This window comes from Vipera ursinii (assembly GCF_947247035.1).
Source record: "Vipera ursinii genome assembly, chromosome: 11".
NCBI classification, from domain to species: Eukaryota; Metazoa; Chordata; class Lepidosauria; order Squamata; family Viperidae; genus Vipera; species Vipera ursinii.
Window position 1 is genome coordinate 19,706,593 of NC_139524.1, and position 25,133 is coordinate 19,731,725.

Sequence of the window (25,133 nt, forward strand, 5' to 3'; positions counted from 1 at the left end):
AACCTCACTTTGATCTTGAGTCAATGCAATGCAAAGACAAATATTGAATTCTTGGCCCTCTTTTGGGTCCGGCAGGAAAAAAACCATGCCTTCTTCATCTAGGGAAATGTGCAAACAGGGATCCTGCAGCTCTGATTGGCTTGGCCTGAGCCAATCAGCTCCTTCCTTTCGTTTGACTTGCTCTCGTCTCCTGCCAAAGTCAAATTCACAGCCACTTCGGTGGCTGCTCCCTGCTCTGCCTGTCTGCTCCCGGATCTCCTCCCTGGCAGAGCTGGCTTCAGGGCAGGCAGAGTCTCCGTGGGCTGCTAACCTGATCAGCCCAGGATGCAGCCTCTCCGTGGTGACATCACGGCCAGATGTTTGGCAGGGCCACACCCCCAGGGGGGTTTGAAGGAGCTCTAACAGGCTGGCTCACTTCTGCCGCCAGCATGCAGGGGAAGGGCTGCCGGAGGTGCAGCGGGCTTGCGATGGAGACAGCCTCTTTCCAGCGGCCAGCTGTTCTGCAGGGGGTTTGCCTTTCTTGATGTTCTCACTGGATGCCTTTCCTCTTGAGAAAGAGGGCAATGGGGTGTGACTTCTTGTGAAAGCTGCTCTCTTCTCTTCTGCAAGGAAGGTGCCCCTGCCGAGCGTCTAGAGGTGTGTTTTTTCTTGGTGGACAGAGCCGAGTGGATTTGTGCACCCCAAGAGGTGTGAAAAATGGCCACAGCTGCCTACTTTGCCGCCGAGTGCCTTGTCTCCATGTCCAGCCGGGCGATCATCCATGGTCCTGCTGAAGGACCAAGACCTCCACCTGTTGGGATGGCTCCTGCCCTCACGGACTTGACTCCCAAGGAGAAACCTGAGGGGAAGGAGGCAGGAAGAGACAATGGACGGGGCACCTCAGTGTACGCCGTGGCCAGCATCTTGGCTGACTTAAACCAACATCTTCCGAAGTCTTCCGCGCTTCAGCTGGAGAAGGTTCAGAGGATGGAGCGAGAGGAGGAAGGCAAAGCCCCTCTTCCACAGGGAGTGCTGGGCCAAGACCGGATCCTGCCAGCCAGCAAGTATGGAGGAGAAAGAGCAGCCACACCTACCAACTTGGCGGCAGTCAATGAGCCCAGCCTGAAACAAAGGAGCAGGAGAGGACGGTGCCAGCTTGACCCTGAATTACCTCAGAAAAAACACAAATGCCACTATGTGGGATGTGAAAAGGTGTACGGCAAGTCTTCTCATCTGAAAGCTCACCTGAGGACCCACACAGGTGAGCTCTCTGCTCAGTGGTGGTGGTGGAGGAGGAGGAGGAGGAGGAGGGGGGGGGAGGAGGAGGAACTGATGGGCCTCTAGACTTCAGACTTCTGAAACTGAAATCTACAGAGGTTGAGGAGAGCTCTTGAGAACTTCAGGCTTACGTAGACCCCACTGCTGGGGTTGCCATTCATTAACCTGCGTTCCCCAATGCCGGTCGGGATTTGTTATTTGTCCTTCTCTTTTTCTTTCTTCTCCTTCCTCTGGCCTGGTTCTCACCTGACGGCCAGTTCAAGACCTTTTTCTGACTTCTGGCCATCTGACCCAGCAGAGCAGTTCTTTGGGAGGTTGCCAGTGCCCGGTTTTTGTGAGACAACAACGGGCACAGGGTATTTGGAGGCTCTCTGCATTGGGTACTATCCACCTAACTCTTGCTAGCCTACTCCTGATGTTCTCTGTTACAGCCATTATGAACGTAATTTCAACTTTTTCTTCATTTCTCCCTGTTGGATACTGTGCAGTCTCACAGAGGTGGGAGAGGAGGATTCCCAGAACCTGTAATTGACTCTGTCAGGTCAATTTTAATGCTAGAAAATATAAACGTGGCAGCTCCTGTTCATAGTTAAACCAGGACAGGGACTTCTTCTCCTTACTTTGAGGTTAGAATGCCAGGAAGCACCGACAGCCTGTATTCCCCCCTCCCTCCCCCCCCTCTCAAAAGTTGCTGCTGGTTCTCAATCTGTGCCTCCCGTGGGCGCTGCCTTGGTTTGTTCACCTCGGTTATTTGGTGGAACAACTTTGCCTAGTTCAGGGGGTGCCACCCAAGGAGTTGGGCAACCAGGAGTGGGAAAAACGCCTCCTTCACCTATTTTGGGATACCGTTCAGTCAGAAGTTGGTCTGTGGAATATCTGGAGTTTTGTGGGTTTAGCAGAGATATTTCTGTTTGGATAAGAATTATGCTCCATGGCAGATGTGTTTTCTGTCCCCCATGCTCTGCTCTGCTTAAATGCATCTTCCTTCCTTCCTTCCCTTTTTCTTTCCTTCCTTCCTCCCTCCCTTCTCCCATTCTTATTCTTTCTTCCTTCCTCTTTCTTTCTTTCTTTCTTTCTTTCTTTCTTTCTTTCTTTCTTTCTTTCTTTCTTTCTTTCTTTCTTTCTTTCTTTCTCTTCTTTCTTTCTTTCTTTCTTTCTTTCTTTCTTTCTTTCTTTCTTTCTTTCTTTCTTTCTTTCTTTCTTCCTTCTCTTCTCTTCCTAAGGCAAGAGAAGGTCACTGCCTCAAAACAGGACCTTTTCTGCTCTCCGGTCCCTTCTTGATTTACTGCATCCTGTAATGATATCCTACAGAATCTAGCCTACCCCTGTAAATCAAGGCTACATTTGGGGACGTTTCCTTGCGAGGAGACTTCTAGGCTATATACGTGTATTAAAACAAAGCAAAGAAGACGCTGACCAAAGGCCAAGCATATATATATATATATATATTCTCCAGCAAGCACTCCCGGGTCTGACGCGCTCTCTGCCGAGTGACGCTGGCCGGGCTGAACGGGGCCGCTTTCCAGGAAGGGCTGTTGTGCTTGTTTGCGTTGCCTTTTCATCACCCTCCCTAACCGTAGCTTTCATGTGGAGGGAAGTTCGCCCACCCCCAACCCCCCTTGGCCGCCCCGACTTGGCAGAGGGTCCTCAAATCACGCCTTGTTCTGCTCCTGCCTGAACTTCTCCTCTGCTTCCTTTCAGACAAAGAGGGTCGAAGCTCGTAAACCCGGCTGGATAGAGAGGCGGTCGAAGGGGCGGCGGGGGGGGGGGGGGCAACTCCTGTCTTTGAAAACGAGCAGAGCTTGGCAGCTGGTGCCCCGGGGAGTGGGGGGGGGGTTTGGACCCAACCAGTTCACGTCATTCAGAAGCCAGTTGGAGACATGAAAGTCAACTAGGGTCGCTGGCTTTTAGCCACGTTCTTCTCTTTGTGATTGCCGTCTGGAAGAGGTAAGACCCTCTCCTTCCGTCTGTAGCTCAGCCGGAGACGGTTGGCATGGCTTTGCTGTCAATGTGCAAGAAATAAGCAAAAGCAGGGCAAAAGGCAAAGGAATGGACAGCTGGCTGAGGAATTCTGGGAGATGAAGTCCACAAGTCTTAAAGTTGTCAAGGTTGCAGGCCCCCTGCTCTAAGGCAGCGTTTCCCAACCTTAGGAACTTGAAGATGCGTGGACTTCAACTCCCAGAATTCCCCAGCCAGCTCTGCTGGCTGGGGAATTCTGGGAGTTGAAGTCCACGCATCTTCAAGTTCCTAAGGTTGGGAAACGCTGCTCTAAGGCATATTCGGCTATTCTACAATTCGTGGCGTATCACCTTCCGTACTGAGCTCTTACTACGAGTGGAGACTTCTCCAAAGGAATGCAACTATTTATTTAAGCAGGGTTTTTTTTTCATTTAGTTGACATATTTGAAACTTGCTTATGCTCCCCAAGTTTGAAGAGCGCTCAGCAATTCAAGAGTTTTAGTTAAAATATAAACATGTTGAGCAGAATCAGCATGGAAGAGGTATTTAAAATCTCTGTGTTTTTTTAAATGGAACTATGATTAACAAACAATAGGTTTTGGACATGGATCAACATAAATCCAAGAGGCATAGAGGGGGGAAAAACAGATATAGAAAGTGCATAAAATCTATTACCATGTAAATAAAGAGACAGGTACAATCAGAGGAGGAGAAATGGGGAAATTAAATGTATAATTCTAGTAAATTCTCCCAGTCCTCCTCCTCCTCCTCTTTTCTTTCTTTCTTTCTTTCTTTCTTTCTTTCTTTCTTTCTTTCTTTCTTTCTTTCTTTCTTCTTTCTTTCTTTCTTTCTTTCTTTCTTTCTTTCTTTCTTTCTTTCTTTCTTCTTTCTTTCTTTCTTTCTTTCTTCTTTCTTTCTTTCTTTCTTTCTTTCTTTCTTCTTTCTTTCTTTCTTTCTTTCTTTCTTTTTCCTTCTTTCTTTCCTTCCTTCCTTCCTTTCCTTGCATTATGGCATTTCATTGTTGTCTATCATGAGTAGAGAGTGTTGTTTTCTAAACAACTTTCTGCTGTAGTAAATACAGAATCTGTGGGATTGCAAACAAACCAACATTATGCGAAACAAAACCAGCAAGAGGACTGCCTGGCTAGGACGAGCTAGATTCTAACTGAAATCCTCTTTGAGAATGACATGTTTTGAGAAAGCTTGCAGGCTTCGTTCAGACGTCAATCTGACCTTTGGTCCTTTTGCGTGAATCGAGGCCACGTGCTGGAGGTTTCCCCGAATGCACTTAAGCAATGATGCAATAAGGGCACAAATGTTGACTTAACCCCAGGCTTGTTCTAGGGCTCTTGAAATAGGCACCTGCTGTTCTCCCTGAATCCCGGAGCTGCCTATTGATTTCTGCCGATCTGATCCAGTGTGCGCTGCAGCCGATGCTATCCTGGGCTGCATTAACAGGGGATCACATGAAGTGTTAGTACCACTTTATAAGGCCTTAGTAAGGCCACACTTGGAATACGGCATCCAGTTTTGGTTACCACGATTCAAAAAAGAGGTTGAGACTCTAGAAAGAGTGCAAAGAAGAGCAACTAAGATGATGAGGAGTCTAAAACATGTGAAGAATGGTTGTAAGTCTAGCTTAATGAAAAGAAGGACTGGGGATGACTTGATAGAGGTCTTCCAATATCTAAGGGGCTGCCACAAATAAGAAGGGGTCAACTTATTCTCCAAAGCACCAGAAGGCGGGACAGGAAGCAACAGCTGGAAACTAACCAAGGAGAGAAGCAACCTGGAACTAAGGAGAAATTTCCTGACAGCTAGAACAATTAACCAGTGGAACGCCTTGCCTCCAGAAGCGGTGAATGCTCCAACACTGGAAGCTTTTAAGAAGAGGCTGACATAGCCACTTGTCTGAAGTGGAATAGGGTATTCCTGCTTGAGCAGGGGGTTGGACTAGAAGACCTTCAAGGTGCCTTCCGACTCTGTTATTCCATTGTCTTTCTGTCCTCATGTAAACAAAGCTGTGACAGTACAGGATAGGCAAAGAGCGTGCAGTACTTTAACAGCCAGTTGAAAGTGGAGAGGATCCCTTCAGGCTTAGAAAGAGGTCTCGTGTTATGATTGATGATGACCAGACAGACCTGGAAGACAGACCTTCGACTTGCTAGACAGCTCTTCTTCCTCTCCACCCTCTTTTCTTTTCTCTCCGTTGGGTGCTCATAAAATTGTTTTGTCGCAACAAGAACAAAGAAACCTAAACCACATATGAAAAGCAGAAAAAAATAGATCATAGGAAGAATGAAACTGAAACCCTGCTGAAAGTATCGAGGGGCACAGAGAGCAAACAAAATAATAATATAAAAAAACTGAAATCATAAAGCGTGCACAAGACCAGCTTTCATTTGCAAGGGGAAAAAAAAGCAGGGTTCTTGTTTTGCAGAGAGAATGATATGTCACAAAGTAGATTTGGGGTCCCTGCTGAAACCTCCAAAGTGGGCTTTTGATTGCTATATTTTGCCTCCTTGGTTGTGTTTATTCTCAACAATGTGTGCAAGTTCAAAGCAGACTTACTGAGCATACAATTGTTGTTATGTTTAGCAGATCTTGGGGCCTATCCTGTCCCATTCTGTTGAGAAGATGACCTTGACAAGTTCGTGGAATATTTAACACAGTGGTGTCCAAGCTTGGTAACCTGAAGGCTTATGGACTTTAATTCCCAGAATTCATGCTGGGGAACTCTGCAAGTTGAAGTCCAGAAGTCTTCAAGTTGCCAAGCTGATCTAAGATCCCTGATCTAAGATCTTCCAACTTTTTCAGTGCTGATCCAGACCAAAACATATACCGGTATAGGTCTGGTACAGTATGTTTTCTTTCTGGGTGATTTACATCACTGGGTCTGCTCTGAGAGGTAGACAGAAATAATCAAAAGAAAGAAAGAATAAAGTCTGGTCCAAGGGAGCAACCAAATTCTCCCTGAAAAGAATTGCCTGCTCCTCCCTCTTTAAATATGGGGTTGTTGTTTTTTTGCAGGAGGACATTTTAAAACACAAGAGCACTGAAATACAATTCCATCTTGGAACAATATAAGTCACCAGAGCAGGCAGGAATTAAGGACATTTTATCAGTGGTCTTTTGGTCCACCTACAAGCAATAATATTTCATTTGCTCCTCTACCTACGTTGGCAGGGACACTGCAAAAGGCTTCCTGGAAGCCATTCAATGAGATTTGGAGACGCTGAGCTGTTGGAGCCCCTCCAGTGAGTGGGAGGGAGGAAAAAAGCAGGAATTCCATCTGCCTTCAGGAAGGCAATTCCAGTGGGCTGCAGCCTGTTGGAACTGAGGCGTGAGCGACAGGTGTTTTGAGAATTCAACAGAGGAGAATCTCTGGAGCTCAGAGTTGAATTGTGGCGGTCCTTGGTGCTCTCTGAGCTGGGTGGTTTTCTTGCAGATGTTTCATGACCCAAGTAGGGAACATCATCAGTGCTAGAAGGAATGGGTTTGGGAGGAGGAGGAGGAGGAGGAGGAGGAGGAGGAGGAGGAGGAGGAGGAGGAGACGTCTGAGGGGTCCTTGGTGCTCTCTGAGTTTGGCTGTTTTCTTGCAGACATTTCTGACTCAACTAGGTAACATCATCAATGCTATTAAGTGTGTGTTGCTTCCCACAGTAGCTCTGAGCTTCATTGTTGGCTTGCAAACGTTTCGTTACCTGTCTAGGTAACGTCATCAGTGGTACTTCCCATTTGCATGCTGTCAGAAGCGTTTGAAGCTCATATGTGATACCAGTTGAGGAGAATATTTGTAGCTCAGGGTGGCACTGTGTGGAGTCATTGGTGCATTCTGACCTTGGGGGTTGGCTAGCAGACGTTTCGTTACCCATCTAGGTTATATGATGTTACCTAATACAGCAAAAAATCTTCTGTGAGGAAACAAGCAAGTTCAGAGAGCACCAAGGAGCCCACATTTTGAGTCCTGATTGGACCCTGGAATGAATCAATACTTGCCTTCTCTGGGCTGGGATCTGAGGGACACAGAAAGGAGGAGATCTTCACTGTGGATTATTAACATTTTCTTCTCCATTGGCTCTCCACACCTTCTTTGCTTATAAATGGAGGTAGTGAGGAGGGAAGGGCCAGCTCATTAGATTCAGAAATGCCAACACTCAGGGGAAAAAAGAAGCTTTTTGGCTCAGAAAGCTACCCTTCTTCAAGCAAGCATGTTTTTCTTGAACAGCTGGGAGAAGAGAAAAGAAATATTTGATTTTCACTGCCCCGATCCATGTTCGACAAACATTTATCCACTTCAAGCACACTAGAGGTTGGTTACTGCAACATTCAAAGAGGGAGAACAGAACCAACATTAACAAAAGTAACGCAATAGCTTTCCCCTCATATCTCTCCTACTATGTAGAGCAGGGGTCTCCAACCTTGATAATTTTAAGACTTGTGGACTTCAGCTCCCAGAATTCCTCAGCCAGCCATGGGAGTTGAAGACCGCAAGTCTTAAAGTTGCCAAGGTTGGGGACCCCTGATGTAGAGGACAAATCCCTGGAATGGGGTGGGGCCCAGGGACTTCTTCTACGCAAAGCGGAAGAGCATAGCTTAAAGTATCTAAACGGTGTTCAAGGAATGAGCAACTCTTTGGACCTGTTCGTGCCTTGACACCTTGAAACAGCATTGGGTGGTTGCTTCAGGCCTCAACATGATTCAAAAATAAACAAAAGATGGCTTCCGTGTCACAAAAATAGCTATGTTTTCTGACGTTTCCAAGTTCTTGTTTGATTTTTTAAAAAAATATTTTCATGTCTTTTTTTGGCAGCTGGTCTTTCCCAAAGCGGCTGCCTTCTGCTCCAATCCAAGAAACATGCCAAACACTTTCAGTTTCCACAACTCCAAGCCAGGCAGGTCAAAACAGGAGGTCTCCTCTAACTGTGCAACCCATCAAGGACTTTTGGGTGTTGCCAGCCAGAAACATTCAAAGTTGGCACTCGCAGTTACTCTGCGCCCCTTGACCGACTCTGTTCTCAAAAAAACCTGTTGGTTACATTCACACTTTAGATTTCAAGATATGCGCTTATAAACAACCCTTCTGTTGGAATCTGGACACCCAGGCTGCAGGACAGGTGTGGCCTGGGTCTTAATTGCTTTGAGCTATAATTCTCATTGTAATGAATTGGCCGTAGACAAAAGAATAAACATTAAGAGTGTTTTCTGTCCTCGGCCCTCTCTTTATCCAACCCCCTCAATTCCAACTGCTGTAATGAGGAGGCCAACAGCCCCCCCCCATGAGTTCCTTGGCAACATTTGCTGGAGATAATGGGGAAGGAGTGCCAAGGGATTAATTAGCCTTGTTAACATATCAAGCTCACGTTGAAGACGGGAGGCTTTCTCCTGCTCTTTCGAAGAGAAAAGGGAGAAGGCACAACATTTTCATTTGGAATCTTTTTTAAAACAACAACAACAACAACAACAACACACATTTACCCAGCAAGTTAGTTGAAACAGATTTGCCCAGCTCTTTGGGATTGGAAGATAATTGTAGATCTTAGCAACTTCACTCCAAATCTTACATTAGAGAAGGAAGAATGCTTTCTGAATGGATTTATCGCAGCCAAGGGCAATTACGGGAATATCAGCAGACAGTTTTTAATGCCATCGGACCAGGAAATTATCCCTTACCATGTCAATATCAGATCCACCCAAGTTGAAAGCCGATTGATTCAAAATCTCTATTGCTGGGTCAAATCGCTTTTGAATCAGGGAAGGGAATCACGTATTTAATTGCACCCTTTTGGGCCAGCCTGTAAAAAAAAATTTCTTCAGCTGCTGCTGCTGCTCTAATCCTGCTTCACAGTCTCTGGAGAGTCCACACGATCAGATATGCTTCCCAAAATAATCTCTGGCCTCACCTTCTTCAGCCTGGTGTGCTGCTAATAGGTGGGACTTTAACTCCTCTGTTACCCAGCTGAAGCAACAGAGGACATGATGAGAGGAGAGGTCTTCTCTGGGGTCCTTCAGAAGTTGGGGTGTTCGGATCTTGGAAAGAGGTGGTTTTGGAGATGGGAGGAGAAGACTAACATGGTTGATGGTCCCTTGGACACTCCCCCCAGGTCACTGATGGCGTTATTTTAGAAAGAAAGAAAAAATGAAGCAATAGCTTCCAAATTAACCAATGTCAGAAAGTTCAAGTGCCCTTTTTGGAAAGAAAGAAATGGTGGTAGAATTTCAGCATTGTGGAGCATCACACATTACTCAGTGGGGAATCCCAAAGCTAGATTGTTCTAATCTTCACAATCATCCCCTCGTGTCTCTTTGGGACACAAATGAGGAGACCCAGAGCAGGGTCTCTCTCATCTAAAGCAGGTTGAAATGAGTCCTGCATGAGGGGTCCTTGGGGATCCTGGAGCTTGCCTTGCAGACATTTCATGATCCAAACTAGGTAACATCATCAGGGTTAGGGTTAGGGTTAGGGTTAGAATTGTTCCCTAGTTTGGGTATAGATGATGGTTACCTTGTTTGGGTCATGAAGCCTCTGCAAGAAAACAACCAAGCTCAGAGAGCACTGAGGATCCCTCATTTCAATTCTGAGCTACAAAGATTCTCCTTTGTTGAGTCCTGCATGCCCTACATTTTAGGGTGGGGAGGGACAGAGCAAAACCACTCTCTTCCTTGACAAAAGTTGAACACAAAGCAACCGTTCGTTTAGATCCGTTCGAAAAAAGCAGCTTTTTTTTTAAAAAAACCCCATCTCAGCTCACATGTGTTGGACTCCTGTTCTGTCTGTCTGTGCACAGCTGGGGCATGTCCAAACCTGGAACCCTAAAATGCGTCTGAGGAGGCCACGTGATTCCTCTTTCTGTTTTGTAACTTCAAGTGGGCCTCTGCGCTTCCCTCCCCGGCTTCCCTCCAAATAATCCCAGATTAACTGTTTGGATCTGAAATGCTGCTGACGGAGCCAAGGTGGGAAGGCAAAGCCAGAGGCCAGATTGAAGGCATGAGCTCCAGAGGTCCTTCTTGAAGGCTACCTGGACAGTTCTATTTCGGTTGTTTACCGATGGCTTCTTTTGGCTTTCGCTGGAGAGCAGCTCACGTGGCTGAGTGAGATCATGATCTTACTGTATGCTGGTGAGACAACAGCCAGACAGTGAGGGTTATTTAAGTGCAGGCTGAGCAGCCAGACAAATCTCGCTTGTGTTTTGCAAAGCTTGTCGTTTCAGCAGTTCACGTTCAGCAGATTCACTTGCACTTAGGGGAGAAATTGGACACGTTCGCAGTTGGCTGAACTTGGGAGAAGTCTTCTAAGATATTTCAACAGTGAAAGGGAGAAAAATTTCAAATAGTTCTGGAGAAAACATTGTGGGGCACACGGGATTAGGAAATTCTCTTGCACAACCGACTCTGAAATGAAAGAGATTTCTGCAAGACGAAACAGATTGTGCATCTTGGAGCTCCAGGTGTTTTTGGGTCCTCCCTAACCTACTGAAAGCACACAGCCAACAGGACAGCAAGAAGACTTTGTTTTCTTTTTATCTCCCTCTTCAGAACATAGTTGAAAAACACCAGCCTAAACTGCTCAGATGCCTTCTTGAGCCTTATCTGAATTTGCACACTTGACTTGACCAGAAAGCATGTCTTCCTACCACGGGAGGATGATGGTTGTCTTACATTTCCTGCTTAAGTGCCAGAGAGAGCCAAAACATTCAAAGAGTGATGACAAGGCACACAATAATCAAAAATAAGTCTTTTGCAACTTTCTGGAGTACAAATGCAAGGCTATGTGGGTGAAAGTGACTGAGTGTTTTCCACATGAAGCAGTTAGAATAACTGAGTAAATTCTCTGAAGGACATAAAAGAGACCAGTCCATCCTTTTGGAACTCAACAAAATTATGAACCACCTTTGGCTGGTCCTGAAGAAGTCAACCAAGCTTGGATGCAATCAGTGTTTGTCTAGGGAAGCATCTGGAAGTCTCCAAACTGAAAGCTAAACTCAAACAACCACACAGCAAAAGAAGACTATGGAATTCCTTATCGTGACCAAGACTTCTATCCATGGTCACCAGAAAACAAGACCAATGAGAAGATCCGTTGATCTTAATCCGTTTCAGAGGCCTACTGTCAATGAAGCAACCCTCAGAAACCTCTCATTAAAGCTATTCCACACCTTTGTATTGTGCTCTACCACAAAGGAAAACAACTTCCCAATTTTCGACCAATCTAAGTCAGAAAATCAAGCCGGTCTCTATGTGAGGACCACTTTTCATGTCAGATACTAAAAGCAGTGAAGAGATGTTGTACTCTCTATGTTTGAAATGGGTTTCAGTGTAAGAGGAAGCAGTGGTAAGGCGGTTATGAATGTCAGATGACCAACGTTGTGGTCATTTTTTAGACACGTCTCATTTAAAAGGGCTGCAAAACGTAATTGGTAAATTAAACAGCCAGACCTTTAGTTGAATAATTGGGTCTGTTATGTACTGGTTCTCCAGCAACTCAGACAGGACATCTCCAGTCCTGCTATTGGTTAACTTTGGGCGGTAAGTATAGCTTCAATCTGATTGGTTAATACCATAGGGCCTGGCTATATATTGAGGCAGGGTGACTCCAATCTCTCAGTACAGTTCTGCTTAAATAAAGTATGTGTTTGTCTGTACTCCTCTGCGTGTTCTCGTTTCTGCTCATCAGAGCCCACGACATAATAGGGTCCATACCTCTTTCAATTAGTTAACAGCATGGCGGATTCTTCTTTACAAGCAATGCATTTCTGGTTTGTTCCTTTCCCTGGGGAAATAAAAATAAATGGTGGACAATGACTTTTCCTTCAAAGAATAAATGAGATCGTTTGTCTGCTGAATTCTGTTGTCTTCTGCATTTTTCAACATCAGAAAAAAGCACCCTACAGCCTCACTTATTTTAATTAAGGCATGGGATTAATTGACTCTCAATTTAAGAATAGGCCGTGACTCACAAAGACCTACAGATTCAAATACAAATTAATTACTTTGCAAAATGCACTAGTTCTTCACCAGGATCAGGAGGTATCCATAGGGTAGGGTCAAAAAAGCCAGCCCTAATAATGTAACTGGAGCTTCACCTATTTTTTTAAAAAAATGTGATTCATGATTCATACAGAGAAAAATGTTTTCTGAGATATCTAGTTTCCTGACCAGGTATGGTTTCAAAAAGTTAAATCGGCACGTGGAATTTGCATTGGAAAACTGCTAGGAGCTGCAAAGTTAAATGCCGAAGAAGATGGATTAAGTCAGTCCCTCAAGATGGAGGACTTCGATGCCCAGAACTCCCCAGTCAGCAGGCTATCACTGAGCATTCTGGGAGCTGAGCTCAGCACCTCTTGAGGTTCTTCATATTGGAAAAGACTGAGGACACAATTCTTTGTGCAACCAATTCCTGATGTTTTAACTCCTACCTCTGACCTAAAATGAATGTCACTCAAAACCAAATAGCCTAGTAGTTCTCTTCCCCAGTCGTATATCTTGGTTGACTGAGTCATCTGAGAGGGTTTACAAAACAAGACATAGCCTCTGGCTTAGTTTATTGTATTTTCCTCAATTTTGCCTCTTAGTGTTTTCAGAGATGATGGTCATTTGTTTCTTCTCAGTTTGCTGATAGCTCAGCCTGGGGAACTTAAACCAAAGTCTCAGACTTCTTCAAGGCCAGGTGGGTCTGTATTATTGATCCATTTTAATCATGAGGAGCAAACCTGTAATTTCTGGGGTGCATAGCAACTCTACTGTATGAATTACATTGGTTGCCAGGGGGCTTCTACCATTCAAGATGCTGGTTGTCACCTTTAAAGCCCTTCGTAGCTTGGGACAGTTTAGTTTATACCTGTCAAATCTGGTCAGACAAGATGGGCATCCTCCAAGTTCTGTTGGCCAAGAACCTGGAAGACGTTCAGAATAGCAGAGTCGGAAGATCTTCTAACAGAAGATCTTCTGCTCAAGCAGGAGACCCTGTGCCATTCGTATTAAATAGGGCTGCCAAGCGTCTGGATTTTGATCATGTGATCATGGGGATGCTACGAAGGTGGTCAAGTATGAAAGATGGTCATAACTCACTTTTTTCAGTGTCGTTGTAACTTTGAACGGTGACTAAATGAACTCTTGTAAGCCAAAGATTACCTGTAAAGGCTGAAGAAAGAAACCCAAAGAGGGGATACAAAGTCTCACGTCCTGCAAAATGCACAGGAGTGGAACCGTTCAGAGGCATTTGGTCCACAAGAGCAGATGCCACGCACAGCCTGGGCGACTGTGGCTGCTTTCTCAGGGTCTCCAAATTGTTTGCTGGGTGGTTTTGTTTGCATGCAACCATTTGTTGGCAGCCTCTTCCTCTGCCCTGACAGCTGTTCATCCGAGAAGGCTTTCTAATCCACCCACGTGTACTTATTATGAGTCAAGCACAGGTGTGGCCCGCATTCAGAAATGGCCCGGATTAACTGTGCAATTAATCCTTGAGTATAGACTTTTCGTAGCCTTATGAGAGCTCTCTCAAAATGTCCCACGGTTTTTCCCATATCCGGGTCATTTTTATAAAGACCACGTGCCTGCTCAGTTCTTGGAGAAAGCCCTGCAGGGTATTCCCAGATCAATGGTCCATTTGGACAGCAAAGTGTAATGGAAAATGTGTGCTCCCCAGGGCCTTTGCCAGCAGCTTCCTTGTAGATGCACTCAGGTTTCATCTCTCTGGCAGAGTTTTCTGCTTTCCTGGCCTGGTTGCATAAAAACAAAGAAGAAAGAGTTTGCTTTGGTTTTATTGTTTGTCTGCACAACTTTTCCCTTAGCTCTTTTACTGTTTAAAGCCAACGAACTGATTGCCGCAAAACACAGAAACACCCTTTCTGGTTCTAATTAGCAGCCGTGTGGAAAGTGTCACATAGAGCTACTGACAAAACTTGTAAAATGTGTGAGCGGTGCCAACCTTTCCCCCACACCCCACTGTTGGGAGATGTGTTGGAACTTGAATAGGGAACTGCAGCTGCAGAGATGCCAGGCTGCCTTAATGGCTCTTGTTGACAGGGGTCTTCACAGCCCCTTGGAGGAGACCTTAAAGGGAAGCCTATACTGAGAGGGAGGGAGGGAAGGGAGGGGAGGGGAAGGGAAGGACAGGCCATAATGTGAAACTTTAATAAAAGAGCATCCTTCCATGCCTCTGAAATTTGCTGTCCTGGGAAGTCCAAAGCTTGCTCCAGCCTTATGTTCACCTCAGGCCCAGCTAGCTGAAGATCTAACATAGTGATATCCACCCTCGGGAACTTTAAGACCTGCGGACTTCAACTCCCAGAATTCCCCACCCAGCCATTCTGGGAAATGAAGTCCACAAGTCTTAAAGTTGCCAAGTTTGGACACCCCGATCTGAAAGAAGGACCAGACTGGAGGGGAGAGGAAAAAAAACCTTTGTAAAGTGTAGAGTTGCAGAAAAGGAGAGCATTTCTGTCCATTTTCCTTGGGAGATCCAGGGGAGCAAGTCCGTTTGGTTAACTCAGGTCAGCAGAGTTGAGCTCACTCCTCGTTCAGCGGAAAATTAAACTTCTGGAGTCACCCAATATGGAACCAACAATATTCTTTGAGAAGCTCAGTGATGTCGGGATGAAACCCGTTCAAGAACAGTGGTAGACCATGGAGGCAGAAGGTGCCAAAGCAACGAGAGAAAGTGATAAATTTGCATGGAAGGGAGGGAAGACTGAGGTTTCGCCTTCATACTTTTCATGGAAAAACCGAGCCGTCTCTTCCGAGAGGACTACCCAGCTCCAGGGTGGCCGAGATCTGAGAGGGGAGAAAATAGCCGTGCTGACTCCAAAGTTCAGACTGAAACTGGGCCCTGATGACACACAGGCGGGAGTTTGTATACGCTGAAAACTCTTTGGGCTTTTACAACGGGAAACCCCAAAGATAAATTAAAAAACCTTCTAAGGGGAATAAATAAATGGCTGGGCTTAAAATAGCCCTGCGTTCCGTTCAAAGAAAGAGGCCATGGTTAAGATCTGCTTCTCTCTCTCTTTTCCTTTGATGCAAGCCTGGAGAGAAAGCACCTTTTATGCGAACCCCAAATATCTCATTTGCCCAGAGGTTGGTTTGAGGTTCAGCCTGTTGGTCAGTTTGAAGTGCCTGTACAAAAACAGAGGAAGTGGAAAGTTATTCGCCCAAAGATGCCAAGCCTTATTTAAGGACGCTTTGTTTAAAAATACTCCTTGGTTTGCTTAGCCGGCGCGGTTCTGCCCCCCAAATCATGCATGACTGGCCTATCGCTGGAGGGCCTCCCAGCCCTTTTTCCTGCTGCAGAAACGAATATGCTGGCTGCTTTTTTCTGTTCTACCACTGGAATAAATCTAATTTACAAACGCATGGAACTCGTACGCTATTTCAGAGGTCCCCAGACCCAGGGCCAAGGCCCGTTTGGAACCGGGCTGCACAAGCGATGGGCGAGCGTGCACGTGAAGCTCCCCTCGCACGAGTGGGGGGGGGCTGTGCTCGTATGTGAAGCTCCACTTGCATGAATGGAGCTGTGCGCACAAGTGCACCTGCCACTCATGGAACCGTCCCCTCTCCCCCCCCCCCACGCTGGACCACCAAGCTGCTCTATTTTGCCCGTTGGAGAAATGCCCCTTCCACCTCCAATGTATGGGCGTTCCTTTAACGTTGGTTCAAAGGGATGATGGCCTCAGGAAAAATGGATTTATTATAACAGAGTCAAAGTTACAACTCTCTTCTTCTTCTTCTTCTTCTTCTTCTTCTTCTTCTTCTTCTTCTTCTTCTTCCTCCTCCTCCTCCTTCTTCCTCCTCCTCCTTCTTTTTCTCCTTCTCCTCCCTCCTTCTCTTTTTCCCTCCTCCTTTTTTTCTCCTTCTCCTTCTCCTTCTCCCTCCTTCTCCTTTTCCCTCCTCCTCCCTCCTCCTCCCTCCTCCTGCTCCTCCTGCTCTTCCTCCTCCCCCTCCTCTTACGTTGGTTGTACCAGCAGGATGATCCCATGTTTAAACAGCAATGGCCCATGTCCCAATGGCAACACACATTTATGGGGGCCCAGCGGCAGTTTTGCACAGGTGGCTTCTGAAGAATTGAGGCTGACGCAAGACATTTTGCCACACCGCCTGTTCCTTAACAAGTCTGAGGCAACAAGTTCTAATGCTTTCTTTTCCTCAGTTGCTTTCTCTCCTGCCAGTCATAGGGCCCTTGATATAACCACATCCTCACCACCACTCCATCCTGGTTGCAGAGAAAAGGACCATAGGAGAGCTCAGGAGATGCTATAGAGAAGGGTCCTTGGTGCCCTCTGAACTTGGTTGTTTTCTTGTAGACATTTCATTACCCAAACTAGCAAGCCCAACTCCCCTCTCAGCACTGATGATGTTATCTTGTCTGGATAATGAAATGTCTGCAAGAAAGCAACCAGCCTCAGAGAGCACCAAAGACCCCTTATTTCAACCTTCAGCTAGAAGTCTTCTGCTTTATTGATATTACGTAGAAAACCGGAGTAGGACATTATGGACATAAGCTGTTCCCTGCAGGATTAGACCCCTGCAGTCTGTTCTCACAGGGACCAAGCGACCTCAGAAGAGCTCCATTTATTTGAATCAAAATCCTAAAGTCCCAATTGCTTTAGGATATAGGGATAAATAGAGATACAAAACTACAGATAGGGGGGGAGAGAAAGAAGCTACTTCGGATGCTGCATTTGGAAGCCTGAACCAGGGAAAAAGTTCAAATCTATCCATCATGGTAGGCTTTCTGCCTATTATACCCAAGAGAGCAGGCAGTTGGAGGCCATCAAACATCCTGCTGGGGGTCATGGGAGAACATAAATAGGTTTTATTCTCTCCATTGCCTCCTCAAGTGAAGGCAACAGAATTGTGGAAAAAACTCTGAAACCTTTTGGAGAGTGGAGTGGAGTGGAGTGGAGTGGAGTGGAGTGGAGTGGAGTGGAGTAGAGTAGAGTAGAGTAGAGTAGAGTAGAGTAGAGTAGAGTAGAGTAGAGTAGAGTAGAGTAGAGTAGAGTAGAGTAGAATAAGTCTTTATTGATTAAATCATTTAATAACCATATCATTGGTTATCTTCATCTAACGAAGGATAGCAAGGGGGAGGAACTGAATAGGGAAAATTAACCAGGAAAGTTTGGCATGCGAACTTCAGTTCCACCATTGCTATACTGTAATCCACTTGGCTTTTAGTAAAATATACCTTTCACTACCAATGGAGTTGAGGATCTTTCTTGCCTAAAGGACCAAGTCAGGGCAGGGCTGATGTGCCAAGCTTGAGATACGCTGGGCTAAGGGTGTGTGATCTAATAGACCCAGCTCCGACATTACAGGAAAATAGAGCAATAGGGTCTTGTCCCACAAGGAACAGGGGAGGGTCGTTTGATCTTCAAGGTGGTAGCAATTATTTTTGCCCTTTGGGAAGACATAGCTGATCTGAGCACCCAAATGAAATGCATTTTTGTTCCTTAATAGGTGGGAACTGGGGGAAAAAATGGTCCTTTAGCTAAGCTGGAACAGCCAAACTGTTTTGTCAGCCTTCTGCAATTTACATCTGTTTGCTCATCTTCCTTGCTGTAGAAACTGCCGGTAACTTGACTAATAATCCTTTCTTCTGCATTTATGAAGGTGTGGTGACATCCCCCTCCCCCCATTGTTTGTTCTCTGAATTTATGGGCTCGCTATATTAAAAGGAGCACGTCAGATATAAATCAAGGGACAAAAGAGATTGACAATTTCATCACGGCCCCTTCCTCCTTCGCCCACCAAACCTCAAGCAACTTTGCAGTTTATTTATTGTTCCTTCCTCCACAGGAAGATAAAAATAATAATTTTAAGCCACACTCCCTAGAAACAGGCATTCAGGCTGCCCAGGAAGATAAGCTCACTCACCAAGATTAGGAAAAGCAATAGAAGCATTTTATAGCATGGTAGGAAATGAAAGAGTAGCTTTATGTTCCATTGGATAAGCTAACAGGATCATCCAGAGCAGAATTTCTGTTGCTGTGCAAGGTGGTTTTAAATGGGTTGTGCCCACTTTTATGATCATTTGGCTCAGGCGCTTAAGGCAATCACTCTGGTTCTTGAGTGACTCATATGGTCACTAAGTGAATCCAGCTTCCTTCATTGACTTCGCTTGTTTGGAGCCAGCTAGGAGGGTCGCAAATGGCAGTCCCATCATGCCTAAATGCTGCAACCTCCATAAATACACAACAGTCACAAAGTATCAGAATATTGATCAAGTGACCTTGGGGATGCTGTGCGACGGTGCAAGGACCAGGCATAAGCCACTTTTTTCGGTGCCATTGTGGCTTCCAACGGTTGTTAAACGAATGATTGTAAGTTGAGGACTGGCTAAAGGAGGTTCAAAAAGATTGAGCTGAAAGGTAGACTTTCAAGATTAATAATAATAATAATAATAATAATAATAATAATAATAATAATAATAATAAAAAGTTGGAAGGGACCTTGGAGGTCATCTAGTCCAGCCCCCTGCTCAGGCAGGAAACCTTGTACCATTTCAGACAAGTGGCTGTCCAGTCTCTTCTTGAAAACTTCCATTGTTGGAGCATTCACAGCTTCTGGAGGCAGGTTGCTGAATGGAGACTAATTGGGGGGTGGGTATCTGAGTCCCCCAACTCTCTTTTAAGGCTCCCAAAAACTTCTTGGATGAGAAGTGAAATGTTTCTGAAGGGGGAAAAAAGAAGAAGTCCAGTTGCCATTTTTTTTAAAAAAAAGCACCTTTGGGGACAATTTCTGTAAAATTAGGCAGACTTTGGCCATCTCTCCATGATCACAACCCCAACTGTAATTAGGCCAAACTGTTCTGTTCGGCTTCACTTTATTTTAAGGTTTGAATTCTGGGGGTGAGCATAATAAAAGACTGGGTGGAAGCAACGAGGTGACCTCAAGACCGTTTCTCTTTTCTCTGTGTCCCGCAGGTGAGAGGCCGTTCGAATGCCGCTGGGAAGACTGCAACAAGAAGTTTGCCCGCTCCGATGAGCTGGCCCGGCACTTCCGCACTCACACGGGCGAGAAGAAGTTCTCATGCCCCCTCTGCGAGAAGCGCTTCATGCGGAGCGACCACCTCACCAAGCACGCCCGCCGCCATGCCAACTTCCACCCTAACATGCTGAAGAGAAGGAGCGGCTGCAGCTCCAGGACTGGGTCCCTGAGTGACTATAGCCGGTCCGATGGGTCCAGCCCCAGCAGCTCCCCCTAGAAATCTCCCTGGGCCAGACCTGCACTTTCCTCTCCGCCTTTCCATCCAAGTCTTCGGACTTTTCCTTTGCCTCTAAACGCTTGGCTTGGCATCCTGCCTTTCAGCGAAGGAAGACGACTTTGGCCTTGTTTTCAATGGAATGAGAGAGAGTTGGGTTCTTGTCCTGCAGCATTGCTGCAGGGGGGGGGAATCTGGCACAGTCGGACTCGCCTTTTACATGTTTTCCTCCATGGTCCTTCCAGGAACCTATTCTGGACATTTTTATTTTCTCTCTCTCTCTCTCTCTCTCTCTCTCTTTCTGTGTTTTTAAGCCTTAAGAAGATGCGCCTTTGTGTAGTTCTTTTGCTCAGGTGTCAAAGGAAATTTTGTAGGGAAACCAAAATGCAAAACCAGGAATGTCTCTACACCCAGGTTGATTCTAATTTTCCTCCACAAAACTCTCCTCTTACTCAGGGATCTATTTATGTACCATGAAGACACATCCAGCAGCAGCCTTGTTTGATAAACACATTTTGCACTCAAAACCGTGGGCTCGGCCCTTCCTTGCACACAGCAAGGCTAATCTTTGCACTCAAACCATTTCATTTCACAGTTAGGGTAAATACTTGGAGAGACTGGACCATTTCCTCCATAATTTCAATCAACTAGTCCTCATTTTTTCCCTCTTTCTTCGGGTGACTTCACACTGAGATGATTCTACCACCGCCAGTTTTCTGTTGCAAAAAGAAGGAAAAAAAACCCTGTATAAAAAGTTTATACTCATAAAAGAATCGCAGGGGGCAAGTGAAAGTTTTTTTTAAAAAAAACCTGAAATAGGTGCCTTAATCATGTTTTTATTCTAAATCTAGGAAAATATATTTACACTGGGGAACATTATATTTATGTACCAAAGGGCAGAATGGTGCTCCGTAGGGATTACAGCTTGTGGCAGCTGCCAGAGATGAAGTTCTGAGCTGAACCCTTTTACCTGCTTCTCTGTATGCCTCGCGCAAAAATAGACATGAAGTGGGCATCAATTTGAACAAAGTTCCATATCCTCCTCTTAAAGAAAAGAACTGTGTTTCAGAGTCATCCAGACTTCGTCAAGGTATTTGTGCTGGTTTCCGGCCCTTTTTGGCTTGAAAGCCGAAGAGTCTCCGAAATTCTGCATTACAATAAAATGGTCAGTACATAATCAGATGGAAGCAAGCAATGGTGATCAGGAAATGCTGTCATTTGGCGGGCAGTGGAAGCAAAAACCTGCATCTAGAAAGTGTTAAAAAGATGGTGTTTTAGCTCAACAGCACTTCACAATTTTCCTCGTTGTTAGTGTAGCGTGGGGCCTGAAGGGCGTATCTAAATCTTCTCCTCCAACCAGCAAACTCTAGGATTTTCCAAAAGATTCCACGTTCTTGTCTAGCAGTTTGGATCACTCATCCCTCCAGGAGTCCCACCAAGGGGAAGGATCTCCTGCATCCAAGTGGAACCAATCAACGTGGACCCAAGTCCTAAAGAGCTAGCTTCCTCAGAGGATTTGTGACTACTTAAAACAGCTTAACTCAGCAGGAGAGATCTATGTATATGTTTTAAAAAAAAAAAGCCCTTCCGTGAGTGGGAAGGTGGTTTCTTTTAAAACTCGGCCCTGTGTTTGCTTGGCATGGATGGATGGATGGATGGATGGATGGATTGGGTCCAAGGTTGATAATGCAGCCCTTCTGAAGTGAATGTTCTTTAGATGTAACTCTCAGAATTCCAACTCTGGAGGTTGCTTTCTCGACAGATGTGGAAGTTTTCGATAAGACTCATCTCTGCTTTTCAAGTTAGGGTTGGGGGAAGCCAGCCAGAAGGTTGGGAGATGGTTTTTTTTCCCTAGAAACTTTGTTGCTGTTGAACTTGGCTTGTTCCAAGATTATATTTCAATGCATGGAGTGCTTTCCCTATAATTGTGTTCCATTTTTTTTTAAAAAAATAATACTTCTAATATAAATGCAACCAACTGTAGCACAGTAAAGCTACTCCATTCCTCCAAACTACTGTTTATGATTGATGCAATCATCTCTACATTCCAAAGGTGTTCTAACCAAGACTTTTCTTCCGACTGCAATAATTCCGTTTTGCCACTTAAAACACATGTGTGCACATAGACATAACTGTACTGTATATAGATTTGCAAAAAAATAATATGCTGCCCGTTAAAGCATAGCTGGTAGGTGCTATTTATCAAGCCCTCCTCCCCTTGTACTACCACCTGCTCTATAAAAGCAGGTCTACATCTAGATATTTTCCAGTATTCATTTCAAAACACAATTTGAAGTTAGCCCTGCTTCCCATGTGGTTTCAACATGAGGAGCGCAATGATCTGACCCATCCTAATAAGTTCTCAAGACCATGTTTGTTGGCATCATGATAAGCTCAGAGGAAGAACTAGAACTGCCCTGTGACTCTAACCCATGAGAAGTTTCATTTGAGGTTCTCCAAAAACCAGAACTTCAATTTCCAACCTCCTTTGATAGCTAAGGATGGAGATATTTACCAAAGGCAGGACTTGAAAACGCTCATAACAGCTAGCAAGAAATATTTATTGTCTATAGCAAGGTGTCTTCATGAAGATATAGCTAGCAACAAAGGTTCGGACAGATGATGATCAGGAACTATTTACAGAGAGATGGACTACAAAGAACAGTATGATCCCATCTACCCCAAACATCTCCTTTTATTCAATTACCTGTAGAACGTGATGTGCTCTCCATGAGCATCAGAACATCTTTTCCTTTTCATGAACACAGAATTCCAAAAATAAATTCTACCATGCCTTAAATGGTCTCCTTCCATCCCAACACACCTGGAAGGTGGGGAAGGAAAGATGGCCTTAAATGCAACCATAGCCTTAATCTTCAAGAGACACTAGACTAACCATTGCTTAAAGCGCTCTTTTTCCTTTTGTGGCCCAAGAAACAGGCATGGCGTGACCCAAGAATTATGCCAAAGAGCTAATAACCATGATGTAGTCTGAAGATAACCAGTGTGGTGATGTTGCTAACCTTGCTTGAATAACTGGAGTTGCATACAGTAAAAGAAGTCATCTTACCTAAATCCACTACTGTATTCCTTTGGATCAGCAGGGTTCCTATCCCAGGATTTAAAATACTTGTTCTGCTGTACTACTGCCATTTCATTAACTAAATCCAGCTGTCTTTGTGTGGGCAAAGCTTGGTCCTGGCCACCGAGCCAGCCATGAGCTCTTTTCTCCTCCTATTGATGGGTAGAGGGTCTCCTTCTGAGATATTTACACTTTCTTGGTTCAAAGCTATGGCTTTAGACAACCGAGAAGAAAAGCATCGCCTATCTATTTATTTCAGGCTTGGCATTAGGCTTCAGTGGCAACATCAACCATGTGCTTCTGAGGCGTTTCGAAATCCTTTTTGTGTTCATCACCATTTCATACAGAACAGTAAATGGAATCAAAACACTCAGGGTTTGCTAATAATTGTCTCCTGTCTGGCGACAGAACCTCGTTTTAGCTTTGCTGGCCACCATTTGATTAATGTTGATTAGGCTAAACTGTGTCCTAATTTGATGAAAATTCTGCTTGAGATTGTTAATGGGAAAGCTTGGTCCAGCAAGGCAAGAGAGAGAGAGATAAATCTTGCTCCTGCTCTTCGAGTTTCCTGGTCTTTGTTTGCTTCAATTTAGGGGTTGACTCTGAAGCTATTTAGATCTCTCCTGCAAGACCTTCTTAATGGTTGAACTCTAGAGCAGGGGTGTCCAACCTTGGCAACTTTTAACACTTGCGGACTTCAGGTCTTCTGGGAGTTGAAGTCCACAGGCCTTAAAGTGGCCAAGGTTGGACTCCCATGATCTGTAAGATCTTCCATAGCAACTGATCTCTGATCTCAGCCATAATCAGCTTTCATGCTCATCTTTCAATTTCCATTTCCAGTCATGGGTCCTCATCGCATCTCCTGTTTCCCAGTCTGCAAATGACAACCTGGAAAATCAGCAGATGGACTTGCTCTCTGTGGGAGATGTCTCACAGTTTCATCTAGCTGAAGTGTGGTGGAGTTTAGGAATTCATTAGACAATACTAAAGAGAAGACCTTTAAACTGCTGTTATGGCCCCATTTTTCCACCATACCTTTTTTTCCTTTTTTTTGTTTGGGAGCTGTTTACAACTGTGTCATATAAAAAGATGCGTATCCCTATCTATCCATGTGTTATGTTCACAAGGCTTCATATTTATTGCAATGGAGAACTTTCCTTATTGCATATAATTCGCCGCTGTTTCCAGAGGTGCAGCTTTCCATCAGGGCATTAAACCTCATTACCTTAAGCAGTTGAAGTGCTTAATCTGAATAAATTATGCAGATCAAGCAGCTCTAAATCAGGGTGTCAGTCAGTAAGGCCTTTGGGGCTGTAGGCCTTTGGAGTTGACTCCTTGTTAAATAGGATATCTGGAAGTTGCAACAGTGTCCTTCTGCAAATCAATTTTATGCATATCATTTTAAAGAAAGCATATTCTGTATATAATTGTAGTGATTGGCTTCTTCTAATGGCTTACCTTTAAGCAAGCAAACATCTGCACCTCGTTTTCCTAATTGTGCAATTCCAGAATTTGAACCATGAAAAGTGGTAACAATCTGGTGGTTAGCACAATGGAATTGGCCACAAGAATTGGCCTCCCTTATTGACCAAACTAAGAACCCCAAGCAGGACATCATCTTGACATGGTTAACAATTGCATCTTGTCTCCTCATCTGCCATGTCCCTTCAGTATTTATTTTCCTTTTATCTTTTATCTTTCGGAAACTTCCACCCTGGCCCAGGCTTAGATTGTGAGAATCTGGAAAATATTCTGAAGCGATTTCAATCCTCGAAGGATTGTTTCTGTTCAAGATGTCATCTCCCAGCCTGGAATAAGGAAACTTTTCCTCAGCCTCCTGAAGTCTTTTTTGATGTGCTGAAACCTGCTAAAGATTTCGCCTGGAGCCTGGTTATAAAATTATAGCGGTAAGAGGGATTTCTGGATGGAAAATGCACTTAAGGTGCAAGGTCCACCCAAATCTCCTCCTTGTGAAACTGTTACTGATATACTGCATGGAATTACTTGTGCATTAATGTATAGAGTGCTATAGATAAATAGATATATACTCTGTGTCAGTACAGGAACAAAAATACGGGGTAATTACACAAGTTTACACACATATCTTCCCTTTGGGGCAATCCATGACAGATCTTGTGCGTTTTCCCCAGCATCACCTCCCTGCTTTTATGGATCACTTCTCTAGATGGTTTTGTCTTTTAATGAGTCACTACACCAAAGTATTGCAGTTTTACAGTCATCTGTCTGACTCCCATTCGCTCTGCTGTAACCTTTTTGAAAATGTTTGTTAGGGTTTTTTTTGTATTTCATAGTTTTATATATTGTGACAATGTCCCTATGCAACAACAAACAGAAGGCAGAAAACTAACAAATGTCAAGCGTCAACGTATATGCATGATTAGTGATGTTTGCATTTTAAATAAAACTGATGAATGATTTAAGAAAATGTTCGTTTCACACTTATATTGTCTTTGGAGTGTATTTGCACCACAGATCTGAATTGTTCTTCCCGCTCTACTGCCCATCTCAAAATTCTCCTTCGTAACTGATGCTGAAAGGAATTCATTTCAAGAAGGTTCTTCACTTATCTGGCATGTTTCAACCTTAGGTCACTGTCTGAATTAGCCAACTGGTTAAGTC

At 44.7% G+C, this 25,133-nt stretch overlaps 1 protein-coding gene across 1 annotated transcript; it reads left to right on the plus strand.

Moving 5' to 3' along the window:
- The first annotated feature begins 231 nt into the window (after positions 1-231).
- Positions 232-24,931, plus strand: KLF13 (KLF transcription factor 13). Its single transcript, XM_083371416.1, has 2 exons — positions 232-1,240; positions 19,134-24,931. The coding sequence occupies exons 1-2, from the start codon at positions 697-699 to the stop codon at positions 19,412-19,414; spliced, it is 825 nt and encodes a 274-aa protein (XP_083227542.1). The 5' UTR covers positions 232-696; the 3' UTR covers positions 19,415-24,931.
- Positions 24,932-25,133: the final 202 nt, after the last annotated feature.

Coding starts and splice junctions, on each gene's coding strand:
- KLF13 (XM_083371416.1), top strand. CDS start 697: ATGGCCACAGCTGCCTACTTTGCCGCCGAGTGCCTTGTCTCCATGTCC. Junction 1,241..19,133: donor TCACCTGAGGACCCACACAG/GTGAGCTCTCTG, acceptor TGTGTCCCGCAG/GTGAGAGGCCGTTCGAATGC.